The sequence below is a fragment of the Mangifera indica genome, chromosome 4, assembly GCF_011075055.1.
Source record: "Mangifera indica cultivar Alphonso chromosome 4, CATAS_Mindica_2.1, whole genome shotgun sequence".
Lineage (NCBI taxonomy): Eukaryota > Viridiplantae > Streptophyta > Magnoliopsida > Sapindales > Anacardiaceae > Mangifera > Mangifera indica.
Genome location: NC_058140.1, coordinates 20937643 through 20958738, shown reverse-complemented (window position 1 = coordinate 20958738; position 21096 = coordinate 20937643). Strand labels below are relative to the sequence as shown.

General features: G+C 34.1%; 3 protein-coding genes and 1 pseudogene across 4 annotated transcripts; 2 read left to right on the top strand and 2 right to left on the bottom strand.

Annotated features, from left to right (window-relative positions):
• Positions 1–371: 371 nt before the first annotated feature.
• Positions 372–3027, bottom strand: LOC123214091 (phenylacetaldehyde reductase-like). Its single transcript, XM_044633810.1, has 6 exons — positions 2809–3027; positions 1872–2038; positions 1600–1791; positions 1360–1522; positions 745–928; positions 372–639 (listed from the first exon to the last, which is right to left on the bottom strand). The coding sequence occupies exons 1-6, from the start codon at positions 2924–2926 to the stop codon at positions 498–500; spliced, it is 966 nt and encodes a 321-aa protein (XP_044489745.1). The 5' UTR covers positions 2927–3027; the 3' UTR covers positions 372–497.
• Positions 3028–4406: 1379 nt separating this feature from the next.
• On the bottom strand, positions 4407–7955 carry LOC123214092 (phenylacetaldehyde reductase-like). 2 transcript variants are annotated; one of them, XM_044633813.1, is made up of 6 exons: positions 7649–7955; positions 6441–6607; positions 5829–6020; positions 5084–5246; positions 4838–5021; positions 4407–4764 (listed from the first exon to the last, which is right to left on the bottom strand). In XM_044633813.1, exons 1-6 carry the CDS (start codon positions 7764–7766, stop codon positions 4746–4748), a joined length of 843 nt encoding a protein of 280 aa, XP_044489748.1. In that variant the 5' UTR covers positions 7767–7955; the 3' UTR covers positions 4407–4745. The 2 variants fall into 2 exon arrangements, with proteins under 2 accessions (XP_044489748.1, XP_044489746.1); XM_044633811.1 differs by having other exon boundaries at positions 4407–4745; positions 7649–7948.
• Positions 7956–13327: 5372 nt separating this feature from the next.
• LOC123213645 lies at positions 13328–16891 on the top strand (annotated as a pseudogene).
• A 452-nt stretch (positions 16892–17343) lies between these two features.
• On the top strand, positions 17344–20804 carry LOC123214135. Its single transcript, XM_044633872.1, has 5 exons — positions 17344–17842; positions 18977–19054; positions 19400–19499; positions 19938–20080; positions 20511–20804. The coding sequence occupies exons 1-5, from the start codon at positions 17552–17554 to the stop codon at positions 20718–20720; spliced, it is 822 nt and encodes a 273-aa protein (XP_044489807.1). The 5' UTR covers positions 17344–17551; the 3' UTR covers positions 20721–20804.
• Positions 20805–21096: the final 292 nt, after the last annotated feature.

Genomic DNA, 21096 nt, shown 5'->3' with positions numbered 1-21096 from the left:
ATATAATAATTATTTATACATATTAATTTTATCGAATATAAGTAAGTATAGTAATAAATTTATATCCAATAATCCTCAAGATAATCTATTTTTAAAATAATTTTTTAATTTTAATAATAAAAATTTTTTCAAACCAAATACTCTCTTAAGGTTTTAAAAAATTAAGCAAAATTTGTATTATCAATGTAATTATATGATTTTTATAAAATTAGGCTTCCTCTTGATCCTATAAATATAAAATATATTTTTTACCGTCAAATGGGTATTATATGGTTCAATTATTTTTACTAGAAAATTTTAAACTTTTTTTTTAGAAATAGTCTTTCTATACAATCATAGTAGCCCTCTTTGGGCAAGCCAGTAAGACTTTATAATGCCATCCTGTCACATCCATCTTATTTTTACTGTTTTAATGTCTCATACAGTCCTGAATCTTGATCTTAATCCCTGCAAGTACTTGTGACAGTCAGTGATCTTGATCTTGTTTGAGCATCTTCTTAGACTTTGAGAAAGCCTTTCTCCATGAAGCACTCCACAGTGTCCCTAACACTCACCTCCCAAGGCATAAAATTGATGCCCAAACTCTCTGTTTTCTCCTTGGAAATCTGGTATGTTGGCTCATACTTTTCAGCTTTGAATCTGCCATAAATGTATTAAAATTTGTGAGTTCTAAGTTTTAAGGGAATCAAAATGCTAGTTAAGGTCAAAGTGACTGAATAAAAAGGCAAAAATACTATGCCATACTTTTCCTGAAGTTGCAAAGTAGGGTAATGGTGCTGCAAAATCTTCAGAATCTCGCAGAATTGTGTAACTCTTCCAACTAAGAGATATCTGCCACTGGCCGCGGGAACCTCAAGAGCTTGAATATGAGCCAATGCAACATCTCTAACATCAACAATTCTGTAAGGGCTAGTATAAGTTTGAGCTCCTGCATTTATACAACTTTAACCACTTAGCTATAACAAAAACTGTTAGGCCTTGAAAAATGCTACTCCGAAAGTTAGCTGAAGCTCACATCAAACTTACTTCTCAACCAATGTGAGATACTAAACCACATTAACCATGAGATAATCAACTACACTAACTTTCCCTCAACTAGGCCAACCTGGGGGAAAGGTGTACAAAACCTCTCCTCAATTGGCCTTTGGGGATGGAATTTTACCAAAATTAAAGCTTAAATCATATGGACCGTTACCTCAACAAGAACAACTTTTAAAGATCTCTAAAATGTGAATATATAGGGTAAGCAAATCACTAAATCGAAAATCAGTTGAAGTAGCATAAACTGGGAAGGATTATGGTCACTTCTTCAGTACTAGCATTTGATGGAAACTATAAATTTGATTGAAAATGATTTACCATTTACGATGTCCAGAATCACCTTCACAGACAGGTTAAGAGTTGATTGTAAGAAGGGTCCGATAACCAATCCTGGATGTAATGTAACTAAGTCTATCTTATTCTCTTTTGCAAATTTCCAAGCAGCCTCTTCAGCTAAGGTCTTTGAAACTACATACCAGTTCTGGAAGAAATTTAAAGCAAGATCAACCACAATGAAATTGAAAAAAGTTTACGGAAGAAACCAGAACATTACTGTACATTCAATTTCTTGCAGAAAGCTGTACTTGAAAACCAAGTCTCATCTACCACCACACCAGGGTTCAGAGGGTTTCCATTGAACAAGATTGTCGCTATAGAAGATGTCACAACTACTCTCTTGACAGACTGAGTTTTTGCACATGAACTTAGAACATTGAGTGTTCCTTTTACTGCAGGATCCAGCAATTCTGCCTGAAAATCAGAGAAAAGAAGTTGGAAGTAGCTAGTGTGTACATATTGGTGTTGAAATATTCTAGTATCTGTGATAAAACCTGTGGGTCATTGGCTGAGAAAGTTACAGGGGATGCTGTATGGAAAACACCTTCACATCCTTCAACTGCAGAATCAAAAGACCCTTCTTCCAATAGGTTTGCCTGGAAGATCTGAAGTCTTTCTTTAGCTCCATCAAGTTCATGCAAGTGCTTTATCTTAGCATCACCTGTGGCACATGAAAACCAACAATGATGAAGCACACTAAGAAAAGCCAAATCAAAATGAGAACCTTCTTTTTTCTTTAGTAGTAAGTTATAATTAACAATTTTGTAATGCAAAATTTAACAGTACGATTTTTTTTTTAATTCTCGAAGAACCCAACTGGTAGAGCCGGCTTCTCTCTATGGGACGAAGTCCATCCACTAAACAGATAAATCCGGGAAGACTAATTTAGCAACCCACCATCCAGGCTTTCTCAATATACACATACCAAAAGATGGCAGCATATGTGTTTAAATTCATTTGTGAGAGTGTGAAGCCAAATTTGAGTAATCCGATAGCAAAGGTAGATTTGAGCTTAAACAAATTCGAGTTTGGGTTAACTTGAGTTTGGTTTAACTGTAAAGAGTTGAACTCAAACTCAATGATATGGGTTGATTTCAAGTTTGACTATAATTCAAGTCAAAATTAAATAAAATAATATTGTTTTGATATGTATTACTTAATATAATGTTATTTTAATTAAACTTTCTAAATTTATGAATTTAACAAATCGAGCACTTTTAAACTCTGAAGGTGGAATCCACCCCATCTTAACCAGCTATTGTACCCGCGGTGGGTCACCATGACCATTCATTTTTGATCAGAGTCTGTCCAGTAAAATTAACCACCAATGAACCCGGGGCAAGAACTCGGAGAAACAACAGAAATGAAAGTAAAGAGCATCCAAATATAAGCTACAAGTGAGAAAAAAACCAGAGAGTAAGAGAGACCGACCTGGGTCACGAACAGTTGCTTTGACAATGTAATTACGTTGAAGCAACAGCTTAACCAGCCATGAAGCTATGAAACCAGAAGCTCCTGTCACACACACCACCTTCCTCTCTCCACTCATTCTCTGTGAATCTGTGTGTCAAGGGAAGGCATCCACAGACTCAGCTTTTCTAGTGCAGACTTGCAGAGAATCAAACTGAATTTTAATTACATACTAATTAAGAATGGCTGTTAGTTACAAATTTATTGCTTGTCCTTACATGGGACAATTTTAGAATCCAATGCACGGTTATCTTTTTTATGGCTATGACTTAACCATTATACAGCATTTACTTACAGTATTTTGAATACAAAACTTCTAACTCATCAAACATTTAATGAAGTAGATTTTTTGTGGTCAGAAGTTGGTAGAAAGGTAATGACGAGGGATGAGCCATCTGACTCTTGAAATAAGTATATAAGATCTTTGGTTAAGAAACGGATATGAGATCGAAGATTATAAAAGGTATTTTAACACGTTATAAACATAAATTTTCAAACCACCTTCGTAATTTTTATATACATAATTTAACAAAGATCTATTTTATATTCGATTGGAAACTGATGCCAACTCCAGATGGAATTACGGATAGAACATGTTATGCTGACATAGATATGACTAAAACCAGTTTAAAATTTTGACTCACAAACTGATTTTTGACCAGATTCAATATCCAGTTCGGGGTCTAAAAATAATGCGAAGAACCCATCTAAGATAGGACAAAGTAAGCATAAGCAAAATTAAAATGAAATAGGAGTACAACTTACTCTACTGTTAGAGAATTTTTAGAGAGAGTTCTGATTTCAGTGAGTTAATAATTGTGAAATCAAGGCTAGGAGAGCAGTGGCAAGCTTAAAATGATTATAGGATAAAGGATAAAGGATAATCAGAGATTATCATCATGTTTCTTTTTCAAAAAATTTAGATAATTCGTTGATTAAAAAGTTAAAAACAATTATAATATGATCTCTTATCCCATGACCATACCCAAATTCAAAAAATTGAAATCATGTCATTATTAAAAGTTTTAGCATTCTCCCAATTTTGCTAATCTTTCTTCTTTTTACATTGAAAATGTTTTATGTTTAAATTTGAAACATTGTCTTTTGTCCTTCAAGTTTCATTAAAAAAAAAAAAAACCTTTCACATTGGGCTTCTCAACGTGTCTTTTTGTCTTTTTATTAAGACACAACAAAATTATCAATTTGAATTAAAAAAAATTAGTTTAAAATTGATTCGAGATTGATAAATTAAAATTAAAATTTGATTAAAAATAAATTAACTTTGAAAATTGAGTCAACTTAAACTCAAGTCATTTATACTCTCTTTATCATGTAAAATGTTTAGAGATGTATAATCAACAATGTCAAAGTGTTTTCAATTAAAGATAAAATGATATATAATCATATTATTTGAATACTGAATTGAATACTTAAAACTAGATGATGTATAATAAGCGATGTCATATTTGACATATGATAAATTTATTATTTTTCAATCTGTGTGATAAGCATTATAATCTTTTTAAGATCAATTACAAAATTTACTATAAAAAGAGGAATAAGTAACAATATAACCAAGTGCAATAACAATTACTAACAAGGTCAGTATAAGTACACAAATTAATGCTGATTATTAGATACATAATCTTAGTAAGTAGTTTAATTTCACATAGGTGTGTACATATGAAGTTTTGAAGACAATCAAAAACCTTCTTGCAATGTTTTGCATCATTTCCAGTCAGCAATGAGCAGCATCTTAGAGATTAAGGAGATCTTTCTCCTTGAAGCATTCAACAGTGTCCCTAAGACTCACCTCCACAGGGATATAGTTTATGCCCAAACTCTTTGCTCTCTCTTTAGAGATCTGTTATGTTGGTTCATACTTCACATCTCCAAATCTACCATGATGCAAGTTTCCTGTTTAATAATCTCAAATTTTGAAAAAAAAAAAAACTCCCAGTAAGAAGATAGTAATACCACTGAAACTTACTTTTCAGGAAGATGAAAAGTGGGGTAAATTTCATGCAACAGCTTCAGAACCTCACTGAAATGTGTAACTTTCCCAACCAGCAAATATCTACCACTGGCTGTGGAAACCTCAAAAGCTTGAATATGTGCATACGCAACATCTCTAACATCAACGAGTCTGTAAGGGCCAGGATATGATTGTGTTCCTGCATCCAAAAAATTGGTGTGAACAGTGGTGAAAATTATAAGTTCAGTAGAAAAAGATTACCATTTATGATGTCCAGAACGATCTGTATAGAGACATTGACAGTTGACTGCAACAAGGGACCAATCACCAATCCTGGATGCAATGTCACCAAGTCAATTCCATTCTCTTTTGCAAATTCCCAGGCAGCTTTTTCTGCTAAGGTCTTGGAAGGATGATACCAGTACTGGAAAGAAAGATGAGCAAACATGAATTCCGAAAGGTGCATCTCTTGAGAAAATTGTGATAATTCTCTTTGAATTGAATTTGGGTTGAGACTGAATACAGTTTGCATCAGTTCACTAATGTGAAGTCCATGAGTGTACTATAATATCTGTTTATCTTTATATAGTGAAATCATTATTTGGGCACTTAGGCTACATCCGTAAGACCTAATTCAGTAAAAATCAAATTCACCACCAAGCAAGCTCAGTGTCTACAATAAGTAGAAATTAAACACAAAGTAATTTCTCACTTTCTGTAAGAGAGAAACTCATTTACAAATCTGAAAAAAATTCCCACTTGGTTTTCGAGTATTCCGCTCAGTTTAGTTCAAGCTCCCCCTTGAACTTTCAAAAGCCAAAATCACTTTGATCCCTGGGCTTGAAATCGCTTCAAGCACCAGTTTCAAATTGTATCGCACGAGTTCACTAAAGCTAATTTGACTGTAAGAAACTAAAAAACAAGGTTAAAATGAAAAATATTCAGGTTAAAAGTAAATATTGTGTGAAAGATATAGGTATAAAGCAATGAAAGCATTTTTACACACCTTTGACTCCTTGCAAAAAGCTGGATCTGAGAACCAAGTTTCATCAACCACTACATCAGGGGTCAGAGGATTTCCATTAAATGCAACTGCAGTCATTGAAGATGTTATGACGACTCTCTTGACAGACTGCACTTTTGCACATGAACTAAGAACATTAAGTGTTCCCTTCACAGCAGGATCAATTATTTCTGCCTGAAAATTGAGAGATAAAACTTGATCATACCAGTTAACAAAGAATCATGGAGTCAAACACAGGGGTGGATTTGATCTGAGTAGCAAGCTTGGATTGAAACCATGATGCCCAACTTGAACTTGTGTTCGAGTTTGAGTTGATATCCAGTGCTATTGGAGGACTATCAACAGGTGAACAATATCATCAATGGGGTAAACAGTTTCATTTGAGTTGATCTCAAGCCTAACTGGAGCTTCAATTCAAAATCAACTCATTTGAACTGAGTCAACTAGGTTCAGATCCTCCCTTAGGACACAAACAGATGTAGCAGACCTGAGTGACAATGGAAATCTTGAATTCGGAACTACTTATTTTGATGTATGACCAGAAATGAATGTAGAAATCAGGGAAGGAAAAGAAGTACGTAAGAATATATAAACCTGAGGGTCTCTGGCTGAGAGAATTGATGGGGATGCTGTGTGGAAAACACCTACACAGCCATCAACAGCAGAATCAAAAGATCCTTCTTCTAACAAGTTTGCCTTGAACAATTGAAGTCTTTCTTCAGCTCCATCAAATTCACTTAAATGTTTTATTTTGGGATCATCTATGACACATAAAAGTAGGACAACTTAACTGAAAGAACATTCTATTTTAAGACCAAAGCCGTCAATTATACTGCTGACCAATGATAGAGTAATATCATATGTAATGTGCACATCAATCCGGTTTGGTCTAAAACTCGAAAATAAGGTCTAATAAAATACTATCGCATATCGTACTTAGCCCATGGGCCTAGGTTAGGCACATGAGGCAGCCTGTTACTATTTATAATACTTTTAAAAATTATAATATAATTAATTGATAATTATAATATAGATATTTATAAAAATAAAAACTAAGAAAAAGGATTTGAGTTCTTTGAATCAATCTCAAATGTATGAGATAATCAAAATTTTAGTTTGATTGAACATGTTGCTTAACCTTTATTTATAATAGGTGAAGGAAGTGAAAAATTTTATTTTTTTAGATGTGGAACTCTTTGCAAAGTGTAAAAGTATATGTGTAAACGTCTCATATCTAAAAAAATACAATTACTCGATTTTTTTATGTACTATAAATAAAAGTTAAACAAAATAAAATATTTAACCAAATTATATTTTAGATCCTACATTAATGAGATTGATAATGAGAACTCAATCTAACCTATGGGCCCAATAAACTAAGCTGAAGCTAGTCTTACCTAGTTCATTGCCACCTTTAAATGTACCCTAACAACTGAAAAATTGAGATCATTTTAAGTTAAGGGTTACAAATACAAATTTAAATAAAAAATAATATTTTTTTATTAATTTAACTAATTTTTTAATTAAAAAGATTAAACTCACTCCTTTTTTAACCAATCTTTTATTTTTTTAATTAAAAATATTGAATAAAAATGATTAAGATTGGTTATTTTATTTTAGTTTAAATAGTAAAATCTAAAGTTTGACTCCTAATTTAGCCCCTTTTGGAATAAAAGCAAAATTTAATTATTTTTGATAAAGAAAGCGATAATTCGACTCCTCACGACCTGTTATTCTCAAAAAGAAAACCCAAATAAGGAAAAACCAGTTGAAGTGAGAGAGAGTGACAGATGAAGTCTTACTTGGGTCTCGAACAGTGGCTTTGACAGCGTAACCTCGTTCAAGTAGTAGCTTCACTAACCAAGATGCTATGTAGCCTGAACCACCTGTTACACAAACCACCTTTCCTTCTCCACTCATTATTATTTTTCTATATCGATCTTCCGCCAAACTGGAGTTTGACCTCTGATCGGAAATCTGGACTACCGGTTAGAGTTTTTTGAAACAAGAAAACTAAGAGAAGGTGTAGAAGAATTAAGACAGAGAGAATGCAGTTGAAGATATTTTGATTTTTATTGAAGGGAAAATAATGCTTTAACATGACTTTTGGCTTCCTTATATACAAAACGGAAGTTCATTACATTTAACAGATCTACCTTAATGGAAAATTTGTTTGTTTGTTTGTCTGTATATATAGTATTACTCACCGTAAAAATTTGCAGCTGAATTCAAAGACAATCCATTATTTCTTTTGCTAATTTATTTATTTATTTAAAACGTCATGCACAAATTTTGTGTTGAAGATAACAATTCAATTCATTTTTAATTAATGGATTGTCAATTTAGACACGACACGATGGTGGGCATGTTTGAAAGTGTTAGTATTCGAACAAACTTAGTGCCTAAAGAAAGCAGAATATCAAATAGTAATGTGTCAAGACTAGAAAATAAATACTTCCTGATTCCATATATTTGCTTTCCTTGTAAAGGTTTGATTCATTTTCCTTATACATAACATAATTGTAATCTCTTGACTTTATCTTGTAATCTCATAGGATTAGGATAATGATTTATTTGATTGTAATATCTTGATTTTAGCTTGTAATCAATCCCATAGGATTAGGATGATGATTTCCTTGATTTAGTTAGTAAGTATAGAGCTTGAATAATACATGTATAAATATCTTTCTTTCTTTGTATAATTAATAAAAATTCATTCTTCTTAGAGCAATTTTGATAACATAATTGTAATCTCTTGACTTTTATCTTGTAATCTCATAGGATTAGGATAATGATTTATTTGATTGTAATATCTTCAAGTCCTTATTAATGCCTCTTGTCACAACCCTTTTGACTGGTGATAAATAATTATCCCTCTTGGAATCAAGCCATGACAACTGCTTTAAAGGGCCAAGAACAAGCTTGGATTTGTAAATGGTAGTCTTTGTTATGCTACTACTTTACCTTTCTCTAGAGATAAGTTTGGTAGTTGAGCAAAGAAATGCATTTTTGTTGGTTATCCTTTAACCCAAAGAGGATATCGTTTATATAACCTTGATAAAAATCAATATTTGGTTAGTTGGGATGTTATTTTTCATGAAAATCTTGTTCCCTTTCACACTACAGCTAGCTCAAACCAACCGAACCAAGTTCTCTTGTTACCAATAATTGATTTGCCACATAATTCTTTCACACCATCACAAGATGCCCGTTTTAATGTTAATAATCTTATTTTATTAGAGGGCTTCCCTAATCACCTTATAGAAAAATTCCAATAAGCTTTTTCATTCCCCCACATCTCGTGCAACCTCACCTTGACCACAAAGAATTCAACGCCAACCAACTTATCTAAAGAATTATCAGTGTTTCAATGCTTACACTCAGTCACCTCCATTGTTATCGTCGCGATCAGTTATGCAGTATCCTATTTCTAATTTTTTGTCTTACCATAATTTATCTTCTTCATATCTTTCATTTGTTTCGAATTTAACCTAAGTTGTTGAACCTAAAACTTACTCTCAAGTTGTTAAATATCTAAACTGGAGAGCAACCATTGATGCTGAACTACAGGCTTTAAATAAAAACAATACTTGGAGCATTGTTGATCTGCCTTCTCATAAATCACCCATTGGTTGCAAATGGGTCTTCAAGATTAAATACCAATCTGATAGTTCTATTGATTAGTATAAGACACAACTCGTTGCAAAAGGTTACATGTATGTAACAAGGAAGAGTAGATTTCCATGAAACTTTTGCTCCAGTGGCAAAAATGACCACAATTAGATGCCTTTTAGCTGTTGCTTCTGCAAAGAATTGGGCTTTACATCAGCTAAATGTTCATAATGCCTTTCTCCACGGTGACCTTGATGAAGAAATTTACATGTCACTTCCACCAGGTGTCTGGGGTAAGGGGAAGCATTCAGTTTGCAAATTGAACAAGTTTTTATATGGAATTGAACAGTTTGCAAGGAAACTGGAAAGGCCACAAAACGGCAGATGCAACTCAGATAAAGATGGAAGCTTGTTTAGGGGCACAATCCAATCTGATCCCACGTTTGATAGGTTAGTCCCGTTCATTTGTAAATATTTTAGTGACTGAACACCACTCAGCCAGTCAAGACTGTCAGAAGAAACTGAATAGTCAGAGGAGAGATCAAGATACTGCAGGCTAGAGAGGTTTCCGAGATTTGGAGGAATTGCACCACTAAAACCAGCATTTGATAAATTTAGATATCTCAAATTCTTTACAGACTCCACGAACTTTGGAATTGAGATGCCACTGAAATGACTCAATGACTTGAGCTTTGTCAAGGATGGTCTTATTTTCCCACCTAACCTCCACTTGAAAGATGATGGATTCGGATTACCAAGATCAATTCCAATGACAACTCCAGTTTTGTTGTTACAAGTTATTCCACTCCACTGACAACAATTTTCTCCTTTCCATGAAGCAAGCCAGTCCTTGGGATCATCAAGGTCACCTTGGAAGTCGACCAGAGCTCTCCTGTCAGACTCTAAGCAATAGGCATTCCCTTCAGGAAGAAGGATCACTATCAGTAAGGAGATGATTGACAGCACTACTAATTCGTTTAACTGAAGATATTTCCTTCGGTTGCACTCTCAAGTTCTGATCAATAAGAGGCCATGCACCATAATATGTAGTCCAATTAGTGGTCTCCATTTAGACCTGGCCACGGGCCGGTTTGGCCCGTGAACCTAACCAAAACCGGCCTGTACTAAACCAGAACCAAAACGGGTAAACCCGGAACTGGAACCAGAATTTAGGGGTTCGGTTCCGGTTTATCTAATTTTGAACCGTGAAACCGTCAGTTCACATCCGATTTATGAATCAACATGTAAACCGGCGGTTTTACTGTACTGAACCAAACAATTTTAAATTTTTTTTATTTTTTAAAATTTAGTAAAGAACCAACGATTCCTTGCATAAGGAACCATTGGTTCACTGCAAAATGTGCAGGGGATGATGCCCTGCACATTTGAAAAGAAATTTGCAGGGACCAGTCCCCTGTAATTTTTAAAATTGTATTTCACCCCCTATTATTTAATATTTAAAAAAAAATTCTATATATATACCCATTTAAATTTCAATTTCCCAAATTTTAATCTCTCCACTCTCTCACTCAATCCTTCAAACTCTCATTCTTATTCTTTCAATTCTTAATACTCTCTCAATCTTTCAATTCAATCAAATTCTCTTAAATTTAATTAAATTCTTTTTTAATTTTTTATTAATTCCAATTTCTATTTTTATTATACAATTCACAATTAATTATAGAAATTATTTCTATAATTAATTTTATTTATTATTTATTTGTTATCTTTCATAATTAATCATATAATTTATTTATATAATTAATTTTATTTATTATCAAAAAATGACAAGTAGTGAAAATTCTTTCTGTAATAAAATTAATTTTATAGAATCGTTTGATTTAACTACGGATAGTTCGATGACGGAAAATAATACTCAAGAAAGTGGAGGTGAATGATAAGGTAAGGGGGTACTACCAGCTATTAAATATGCAAAGGTAAGAGAACTACGTAGACTTTGATTCTTCTAAACCCCAAGAAGATACATAGGAAGCTTAATTGAAAAATTAAGTCAAAGCATTTCTTTTAATTTTCAATTATTGTAATTAATAATTTAAAATTAAATCAAGATCATGTATTAGAATTGACGGTTTAATATTAGTTTCGAATCGACACCGTCGGTTCCGAACCGGGGTCATGAATCGGAACCATCGGTTCCGAACCGGTTATAAACCGTCCTATTACGGTTTCGATTCAAGATCCTTATTTTTTCAAATCGTGAACTGCCAATTCATGAACCGTGGCCAGGACTATCTCCATTCTTGTGATATACAAGAATCTTCCACTTTCTTGAAAAAAAAAAAAAAAGGTTAAAAGGGCAAGTTTCAACGGATAAGACAACAAACAAAGTTATAATTTTAGATAATGCTGGAAAACCTCCTTATTTAGACCTTAAAAATTGGGAAGCATAGTTGAGATGCAAAGATTGTCTGCATGTAGATGTTCTGTAAAATTGACAATGAGGATGCAGCCATAAGGAAGAATTAGTGTGATTGAAAAGTCACCAGTTTCTCCACAGTCAATGTCATTAAATTTACAGGGTATATGAGCAAGCATACAAGAGAGAAATCATAAACAAAAAGACCTGTAAATTTTATTGTAGTTTACGCAGGTCACTGTCTAAGATAAAATTAAACAGAAAGCAATAAATATAACTGGTTCAAACTTCATCTATATTTGTTTTGCCAGGAGAGAAAGAATATACTATATCAATATGGAATAGTTTAACATATTATGTTGGAATTGGCAAGCACTTGCCTATGAAGTGCGACGCACACGGGTGCCATTGTGGTTACTGGACAGGGTTCCCTCTCCGGTGAGCAGTCATGGGTGACACAGGGGCAATGCCTTTGGACCCAGAGGCGATTTGAGTTTAACCCATGAAAAACTACTTTAAAAATTCTCATAGGGCAGAAATAATATTAACTCTACTGATGTAACCTTGTTTTGGATAAACAAAGATAAATCGTGCATGTTTTTTTCTCTTTAAGCTCTCTAATTTGTTCATATTCAACATTTACATGTAAACAATTTTCTTTAGTCCTGGTATTGTTTAAACTGTCATCTACTTCAAGCATTCAAGGCAATTTAATTCTATTGGAAGAAATATAGAAACTCCAATCATATATGATCACTATCTACAATCTATAGCAATTACTGCTGGGTTTAGTGTGTACGGCGTCGCAGGTCAGATTCCCAAAGCATAATAAAGATTTTTAATATGTATGAACATCCCAATGATAATAACATAAGACTAGTTAAACACTCGATGAGTCAGCTTTTTGGATTGCTCCGAAAAAAAATGTTGACAGATGATTCATGGTTAAGAAGAAAAGACAAATAAATCCAAGAAATCTATCGGTGTGTCGAGGATAGAATTTTCCTCTTGTTTCTTTTTAGTTCATATTATTTTTCACATAAAATAAAATAAACTTAAAAAAGTGGTATAATCACTTTGAAAGAGGTGAAAGTTATTCTAACAATAACATATAAAGGGTGAATGGAAATAATAATTATTGAAATTTTAATTGTACAAAATAAAAAAGTATTTAAGGTGAAGGCGTCAATTTGTCATATTTTTAAACAAATCTCACAAGAGAATCTGAGTACGTAAATTTTACATTGTTTGTGATGTTAAAACAAAATTGATTATATAGTAATTGAACTCTTAAACTTTGGCTTAGGAGGGAGTATTTTATTTTAACAAGGAACCACTTGGTCAAGTTTGTCCGCTAAGTTGGTAAAGTTCGGGAGAATTAGTTAACAAAGCAGTATTGTTTATATTGAAGTCCAACCTGAAACCGCTCACTGCACGCTAAAAGTTCCACTCAGTAACCAATTGTAATGGTCTTTGGACATTTTTTGTTGAGTTGGATTTATTCGGTGACTTGGACTGGTTTGTTGATCTCATTTTCTGAATTTTGTACGCTCAAAATGAGAGCTACGTGCTTGGCAAGATGGCGGTCAGCCTGTTTAATAATGCCCATGGCCTGTGATTTCAACAGTCTATCAGATCAACAAAATTTTCAAGTAAAATATTACCTTATCAAAATTCAACAATACTGCAAGTCTGGACAGATAATTGACCAAACTTCAACTTTGTTGTGCGAACAGATTATTTTATCTTATGATGATTATATATCATTTTTTTCCTCTGGTAAGTCAAGAAAATGTAGTTTACATATACAGATAACATGTATTCCATGGCTTTAAACTGATCCAAACCCTGCATTCTGAACCCAGTATGGGGAGGTTCTTAGTTTTTTGCTTTGTTTTTGCCATTTTTTGTGCCAGGACATGTAACAATGCTAGTCATGGTGACAATGAGATAGAAGCACTTATTGATTTTAAATCTGGACTTGAAGATCCAACAAACCAGCTCTCATCTTGGCAAGGAAAAAACTATTGTCAATGGCGCTGATTCGGATGTGATAATAGCACTGGAGTTGTTGTTTCCATTGACCTGCAGAACAGGTATGGCTCTTGGGATTTAGGTGGGGAGCTTAAACCTTCATTGATAAAACTTAAGTCTCTACAATATCTAGATGTGAGTCTAAATAGTTTTAATGACATTCCAGTTCCGAAATTTTTGGGATTATTGGAAAATTTGCAGTATTTGAACTGCTCAAAACCTGGGTTTAGTGGTGTTGTTCCTTCAAGTTTGGGAAACCTCTCTAGACTGCAGTATCTTGATTTTTCTGAGCTTTTTGGTTTACAGGTAGATAGTCTAGAATGGATGAATGGTCTTGTTTCTCTCAACCATCTTGCTATGAATAATGTTGATCTGTCATTAGTGGGTTCTGAATTGTATGAGGACCTGAACAAGCTTTCAAATTTAACTGAGTTACATTTTCAAAGTTGTGGCCTTACAGGGCCCATTCACCCATTAATTTGACTTCACTTGCTGTTTTAGGCCTTGGTTTTAATGGATTCAATTCAAAGTTCCCTGACTGGCTTGTTAACATTACTAGTCTTGTTCATGTGGATTTAAGCAATTGTAATTTTTATGGAAGGATTCCACTAGGCTATGATGAGTTACCTAATCTGCAGTACTTGAATCTTGCCTTGAACAATAATCTTTCATTAAGCTGCTCTCAGTTGCTCAGTGGAAGCTGGAAAAAAAGATTCAGTTTCTCAACTTCGCTTCCACCAAATTACATGGCAAACTTCCCTTTTTTATTGGAAACATGACTTTTCTCACAAATTTTGATCTGTCCAGTAATGCTGTTGAGGGTGGTTTTCCAAGTTCCGTTGGTAAACTTTGCAACCTAAAAAATTTTGATTTGTCTAGTAATAACTTGACAGGTACTTTGCCTTAATTCCTTGAGTTTGCCAATGGCTGTGTTTCTAGTAGTCCTCTTCCTAATTTGGTGTCCTTGAGATTAAACAACAACTGTTTACGTGGCAAACTGCCTGAATGGTTGAGTCAACTTGAAAATCTTGAAGAACTCGGTCTGAGCTATAATTTGCTTCAAGGCCCCATCCCTGCTTCCCTGGGGAAACTGCAGAACCTTACCAGCTTGAGCCTTGCTGAGAATGAACTAAATGGTACTCTGCCAGAGAGTTTTGGACTTCTTTCCGTGTTGGATACCTTAGATGTATCTTCAAATAATTTAAATGGTAGAATCTCTTAAATGCATTTTTCAAGGTTAAGTAAATTGAAGATCTTGCACTTGTCCTCCAACTCCTTCATTTTGAATGTCATTTCCAATTGGATTCCACCATTCCAAGTCCGCAATTTTGATATCATGTCATTTAGGTCCCATGTTTCCAACTTGGCTTCAAACTCAAAAGGAGGCTATGTTTCTAGATTTTTCAAATGCTAGCATTGCAGGTGCCATACCCAACTGGTTTTGGGATATCTCCAGCAACTTGTCATTGGTCAATGTCTCTTTTAATCAATTACAAGGTCAGCTACCAAATCCTTTAAATATTGCCCGCTTTGCAGAAGTTGATTTTAGCTCCAACCTTTTTAAAGGACTCATTCCCCTTCCTGTTGTGGAGATTGAATTAGTTTACCTCTCCAACAATCACTTCTCAGGTTCTATCCCAGAAAACATAAGTGAATCCATGCCAAACTTGAATTTTCTGTCTCTATCAGGCAACAATTTAACTGGCAAAATTCCGGCTTCTACTGGAAAAATGATGTCTCTTCAGGTCATTGATCTATCAAGCAACAGTGTTACTGGAATCGTTCCTTCAAGCATAGGGAATTGTTCATTCATAAAAGCTCTGGATCTCAGTTAGAACAATTTGTTCGGCGAGATTCCAGCATCTTTGGGTCAATTACAGCAGCTTCAATCTCTGTGCCTAAGCAATAATGAACTCAGAGGAAATCTTCCATCATCATTCCAAAACTTATTAAGTTTAGGGACCTTAGACCTTGGAGACAACAGCTTTTCTGGTAACATTCCACTGTTGCTTGGAGATGACTTTTCAGAGCTCAGAATTCTTAGGTTGCGGTCCAATAGATTCTCCAGAGAAATCCCCTCCAAGCTTTCAAATTTAAGTTCACTACAAGTCCTGGACCTGGCAGAAAACAATTTAACAGGCAGCATCCCAGGAAGCTTTGGGAGATCTGCAGGCCATGAAGCAAGAGCAAAACTCAATCAAGTACCTCCTCTATGGAATACTCAGAGGCCTCTACTATGAAGAAAGTGTGCTTGTCAGCATGAAAGGCCAGTCTCGAGAATTTACCAAGACTCTTTCCCTGGTCATCAGCATAGACCTCTCAGGAAACAATTTATCTGGAGAAATTCCTGAAGAATTGACAAAGCTGTCAAGCTTGGTGGTTTTGAACTTATCAGGAAACCACATCACGGGTCAAATTCCTGTAAACATTTCAAGTCTGCATCAACTGGTACCTCTTGACCTCTCAAGCAATGATCTTTCGGGTCCAATTCCTTCCAGCATGTCTTCCTTAACGTTTTTGGGTTATTTAAACTTATCAGACAATAATCTTTCGGGCTTGATTCCCCAACTGGGGCAAATGACAACTTTTTCGGCATCAGCCTATTCTGAGAACCCTGGTCTTCTTGTAGAGTGCCGATCAGGAATCAGATACAGGAGGGAGTGTTGAAGATCAGAATGACAATGGTGATGAATTTATTGACCACTGGTTTTACTTGACTCTTGGCTTAGGTTATGCAGCTGGTCTTCTTTTTCCTGTACTGATTTTATCCATCAGAAGACCTTGGAGCGATGCATACATTGGTTTTGTGGACAAAATTGTTGACAGATGGACTAGGATTCAAAATTAAAAAACCAGCAAGTAAAAGAAATCAACATGTTGAACGCCAATAATCCAATTTCAGTTTTTCTTTCTTTTTAATTTCTTCGTTAAAACCTTTTGATTTTTCTTTTTCATGTAGCATCACCAATGTTTTCAAACATGGATAGTGAAAAGCCCCGTCCTCAACTTAATTGGTCTGAGAGATGCTTGGTAATGTTGAACAATAAATTCTTTCAACATATAAAAACAAATGCTTCCTTTTTGGAGATGGATCTCATATGAGTCCAGAGTTAATTGGAAGTTTTCAATTTTTACTTAAATTTATATATAGTGTAATTGAAAAATTATTAGTAAAATAAATAGTATTTTTAATTAAATAATAAATAATACTATTAATAAATAAATAATTTTAATAAAAAAATAAATGACCTAAAACTGAATTGAATTATTAAATTAAAACTTCAGTTAAAAGCAACTTAATTAGGTTCTACCCGTACTTTTAACACCATGATAACGGGCCTGAATCCTTAATTTTGAGTCAGACTGGTCTGCCCCAACATAAATTGACCACTCACAGATCAAAACGATTCAAAGGCTAAAACGAGTTCTGCTCTTAGCCCCGGATCCTATTAGTTTCTAGACTTGTTTAAAATTATGGACGCATGATTTTGATGCCAAAATTTGGGAAAAAGATCTCAGACATATTATCATCTACGTGGGTCACACTTGATTGTAACCCAACCAGTCCCAAAACTCTTTACGCTCCTTATACCAGTCCTAAACTGAAAATTACTGTTGTCACCCGCCACAGCACCTCTCAGTCAGTATACAATTACAGATAAAAAGCTTCTTCTTCCCATCAATGGCTCTCTTCACATCAATCTCCTCGATTCCACTCTCTGTATCATCACCAATCCACCACCGTTTCACTGGTAGCCGGCGATCTTTACGCCCCTTTGCTTCTTCTCTAAGTCCGTCAGAATCATCATCATCACCACCTTCAAAATCTTCACCAGCAACAACAACAACTCCTTCAAGCAATGAAAATGCTTTAAGCTCTAGAACCCCATCAAGCTTCAACTATACGCTTGCGAACCCAAGTGGGGATCCGGTTGTTCGATTTGTCAGGTCCACTGAGACCAACATTGAAAGGGTAAATTGATTTGTTTTTTTGTTTGTTTTAATTTAGTTTAATTGCCCTTTTTGACCCAGCTTGTTTTGGCTTTTGTACTTGTTTTTGGTTAGTGAGTGATGGGTTGGGTTGGGTTTGGGAGATTTGAAGAACATGAGGTAGCTGTATTTGATCATTTCATAGAGTGCAAGAATATGAGATGGTAATTTGATGCACATTTTTACATTTACTTGGATAGGATATTTAATTTGTGGTTCAGAAAATTTTTGTATATTCAACTACCAATTATCTGGAAAATTGAAAAAATTACTTCTGGTTTGAAGAGATTTGGAATTTCAACTTCTAAGCATGGTTATAAAGTATGGTGAGTAAATTAGTAAGGGTTTGTAATAAACTATAAATACATTGGAAAGCAAAAATGCACAATATTGAACGTAAGAACACAAGTATTTAAGTGGAAAAATGAGAAAAACTATGAGTAGAAGTCGGAGAAAATTTTCACTATCAATGGAGAATGTCACAAGATAAAGAAGAGGTTGTTTTTGTTCTCCATGTTTGAGTTCTTAATCTTAGTCACTTTCAAATCTTCACTTTCTGAATTATGGTCACCCCTTACATAACTCGGTTCACTACTATAAAACACAATTTGATCTATGTTTAGCTGAACTAATTCTGTATTAGTTAAAAAGAAAAGCACAAATGAAGGACTTGATCTAACTTGATTTTCTTTTTGTCTTGGAATGAAACTAGAAGGTAAAAAAATATTTTCTAGCTTGTTTAAATTTTATGTGCTTTAGATTAGGCCTTCTTTTAAATTGTTTGAGATAGTATTTCATATTTTCAAGCTTGGCGACTTGCCTTTAGAAAACCAGTTATTCAGCTCGAATTGGCATAGCTTCGTACAGAGAGATGTGATTGTAAGAGAACAATCTATAAAGTCATCTGGGTATTTTGGCTTCCTGTGTATTCTTTAGTTTGCAGATGAGCAAATACCCTTTTGGAAGACTAATTTTCTAAGAGACCAAGAAAGCTTTAAAGGTTGTTACCATCCAAAATCTATACTCAGACCATTTCGTGTTATTCTTGTGTAATAGATGCAGTTTCTAACTTCTTGTACATCTTTAATATACTCTGTCCTTGTCCCTTTTTGAGCAGGTAATCTTTGACTTTCGCTTCTTAGCACTTCTGGCTGTTGGAGGTTCACTGGCAGGTTCAGTGCTGTGCTTTCTAAATGTATGTTCTCAGACCTTGTAATTTGCAATCTATCTTGTGAAGGTTTTTAGCTTAAAAAGTAGAGGTTAAAGCATTATATTCAAAGCAGGTCAGTCAAGAAGTGTTCACTTGAGGAATAAAGCTCAACTCTTCATAACATTTTAGAGTTAAGATTTAGCTTTTGTTCTGCAAACATGTTAACTCAAGAAATGTTTCCTCTATTATTCAGAGACCTTTTCTTAACATTAACAATCACATCACATCCTTGACCAGTAGAGCTCAAGTGATTGAGTTGCACTTCGACAACAACTTTGTATTGTTTTTTAAATCACAGAGAAATATCCTGACTATCACTGATTTATGTAGGGTTGTATTTATATTGTTGATGCATACAAAGTTTATTGGACAAACTGTGTCAAAGGGATTCACACTGGTCAGATGGTTCTACGATTGGTCGAGGCTATTGGTAAGATTCTATTTCAAAGAGTCGATTTTACAGAACCTCTTTGATCTTGTTAGACCTTACTAAGTAGTCATGATTATTACTCCAAACTGAATCTTCAAACCATTTTAACGCTCCCTTGAAGGACATCACAGCAACATCATTCCTTTTCATGCATATTTTATGTAACACATTGCATATGAGATATTTTGGATATGTATGGACATCCCACATTGTTTAGGTATGATAAGAGAACTCTAATTAGATAGTTAGTGAACTTCTAAGTTATCGTTCTAGGTTGTAAAATCCAAAAAATAAAACCGAGACAAATTATTTGTCCAAAACAAATAATATTTTAATAATAGACTAAGTTATTAGATTAAAATTTTACTTTTTATCTTTCTATAATAATCTTAATCTTCAAAGAGGAAGAGGATTACAACATTTTTCTTCTTGATGCAGATGTTTATCTTGCGGGGACTGTCATGTTAATTTTTGGTATGGGCTTATACGGATTATTTATTAGTAATGTGCCTCCTGATGAAGCTCCCAATGTTGATCGTGCACTCAAAGGCTCTTCCTTGTTTGGAATGTTCTCTTTGAAGGTACTATTTATTGCATTTGAACAAGGATTGACTGTTAGCATCTTGTCAAAATTTTGGGTACCAGCATATCCATTTATCCTATTTTCAAAAGCAATAAAATGTTGTTGTGATGCAAGATATTGAATTGAAATTGCACAGCAAGTACAGAGAAAATCAAAGCAAGAAAACAATCACGCTAGACATACAAATTTACGTGCTTCGAAAATATGTTTATGTCCATGGAGCCACAATCTCTTTTTCTTATGAACAAAATTTATACATTGTGCATATTAGGGTGTTTCTCATATAGAAACATGAGTAATACAATCCTCACTTTCGGGATCTTTAAGAAGTAAGTAACTCTTCGAATATGCTATCATTAGAATTCATTTCAATATTTACTATAAATGCACATTTACTAATTGACTGAACAATTCTTTCTGGTTTGTAGGAGAGACCAAAATGGATGAAAATTAGCTCACTTGATGAACTAAAGACGAAAGTAGGGCATGTCATTGTCATGATTCTTCTGGTGAAGATGTTTGAAAGAAGCAAGCTGGTGGCAATATCCACTGGCATGGATCTACTAAGTTATTCTTTCTGTATTCTGTTATCTTCTGCTTCCTTGTACATCCTTCATCATCTACACAAGGAAGAATAAAAAGATGTTAACTCTGTAATGCAATCTACTATGCTCAGAATCATCTGTACGACAGATATTTCTTAATTATTTTTCATGTCAAAATGTGTCTATAATTCAAGGTTTTAGTATGACAGTGTTTCTGAAAATTAAATGCTTCTCTTGTAATCGAAAATTAAGAAGAGAAATATTGAAATGCTTCTCTTGTAATCGGAAATTAAAAAGAAAAATATTCAAATGCGTTTCCAAGAGTCGGGTCTATTGCTTGAAAGGCAATTATCCTAACTATTGGACCACAAACGCAACTGCTGAGAGATGTAATGTGTCATTATTATTCATCACTACGCATTTTACTGTGGTATTTGTTGTGTTGTGGTCCAAGTTTGTCCCTGAATAT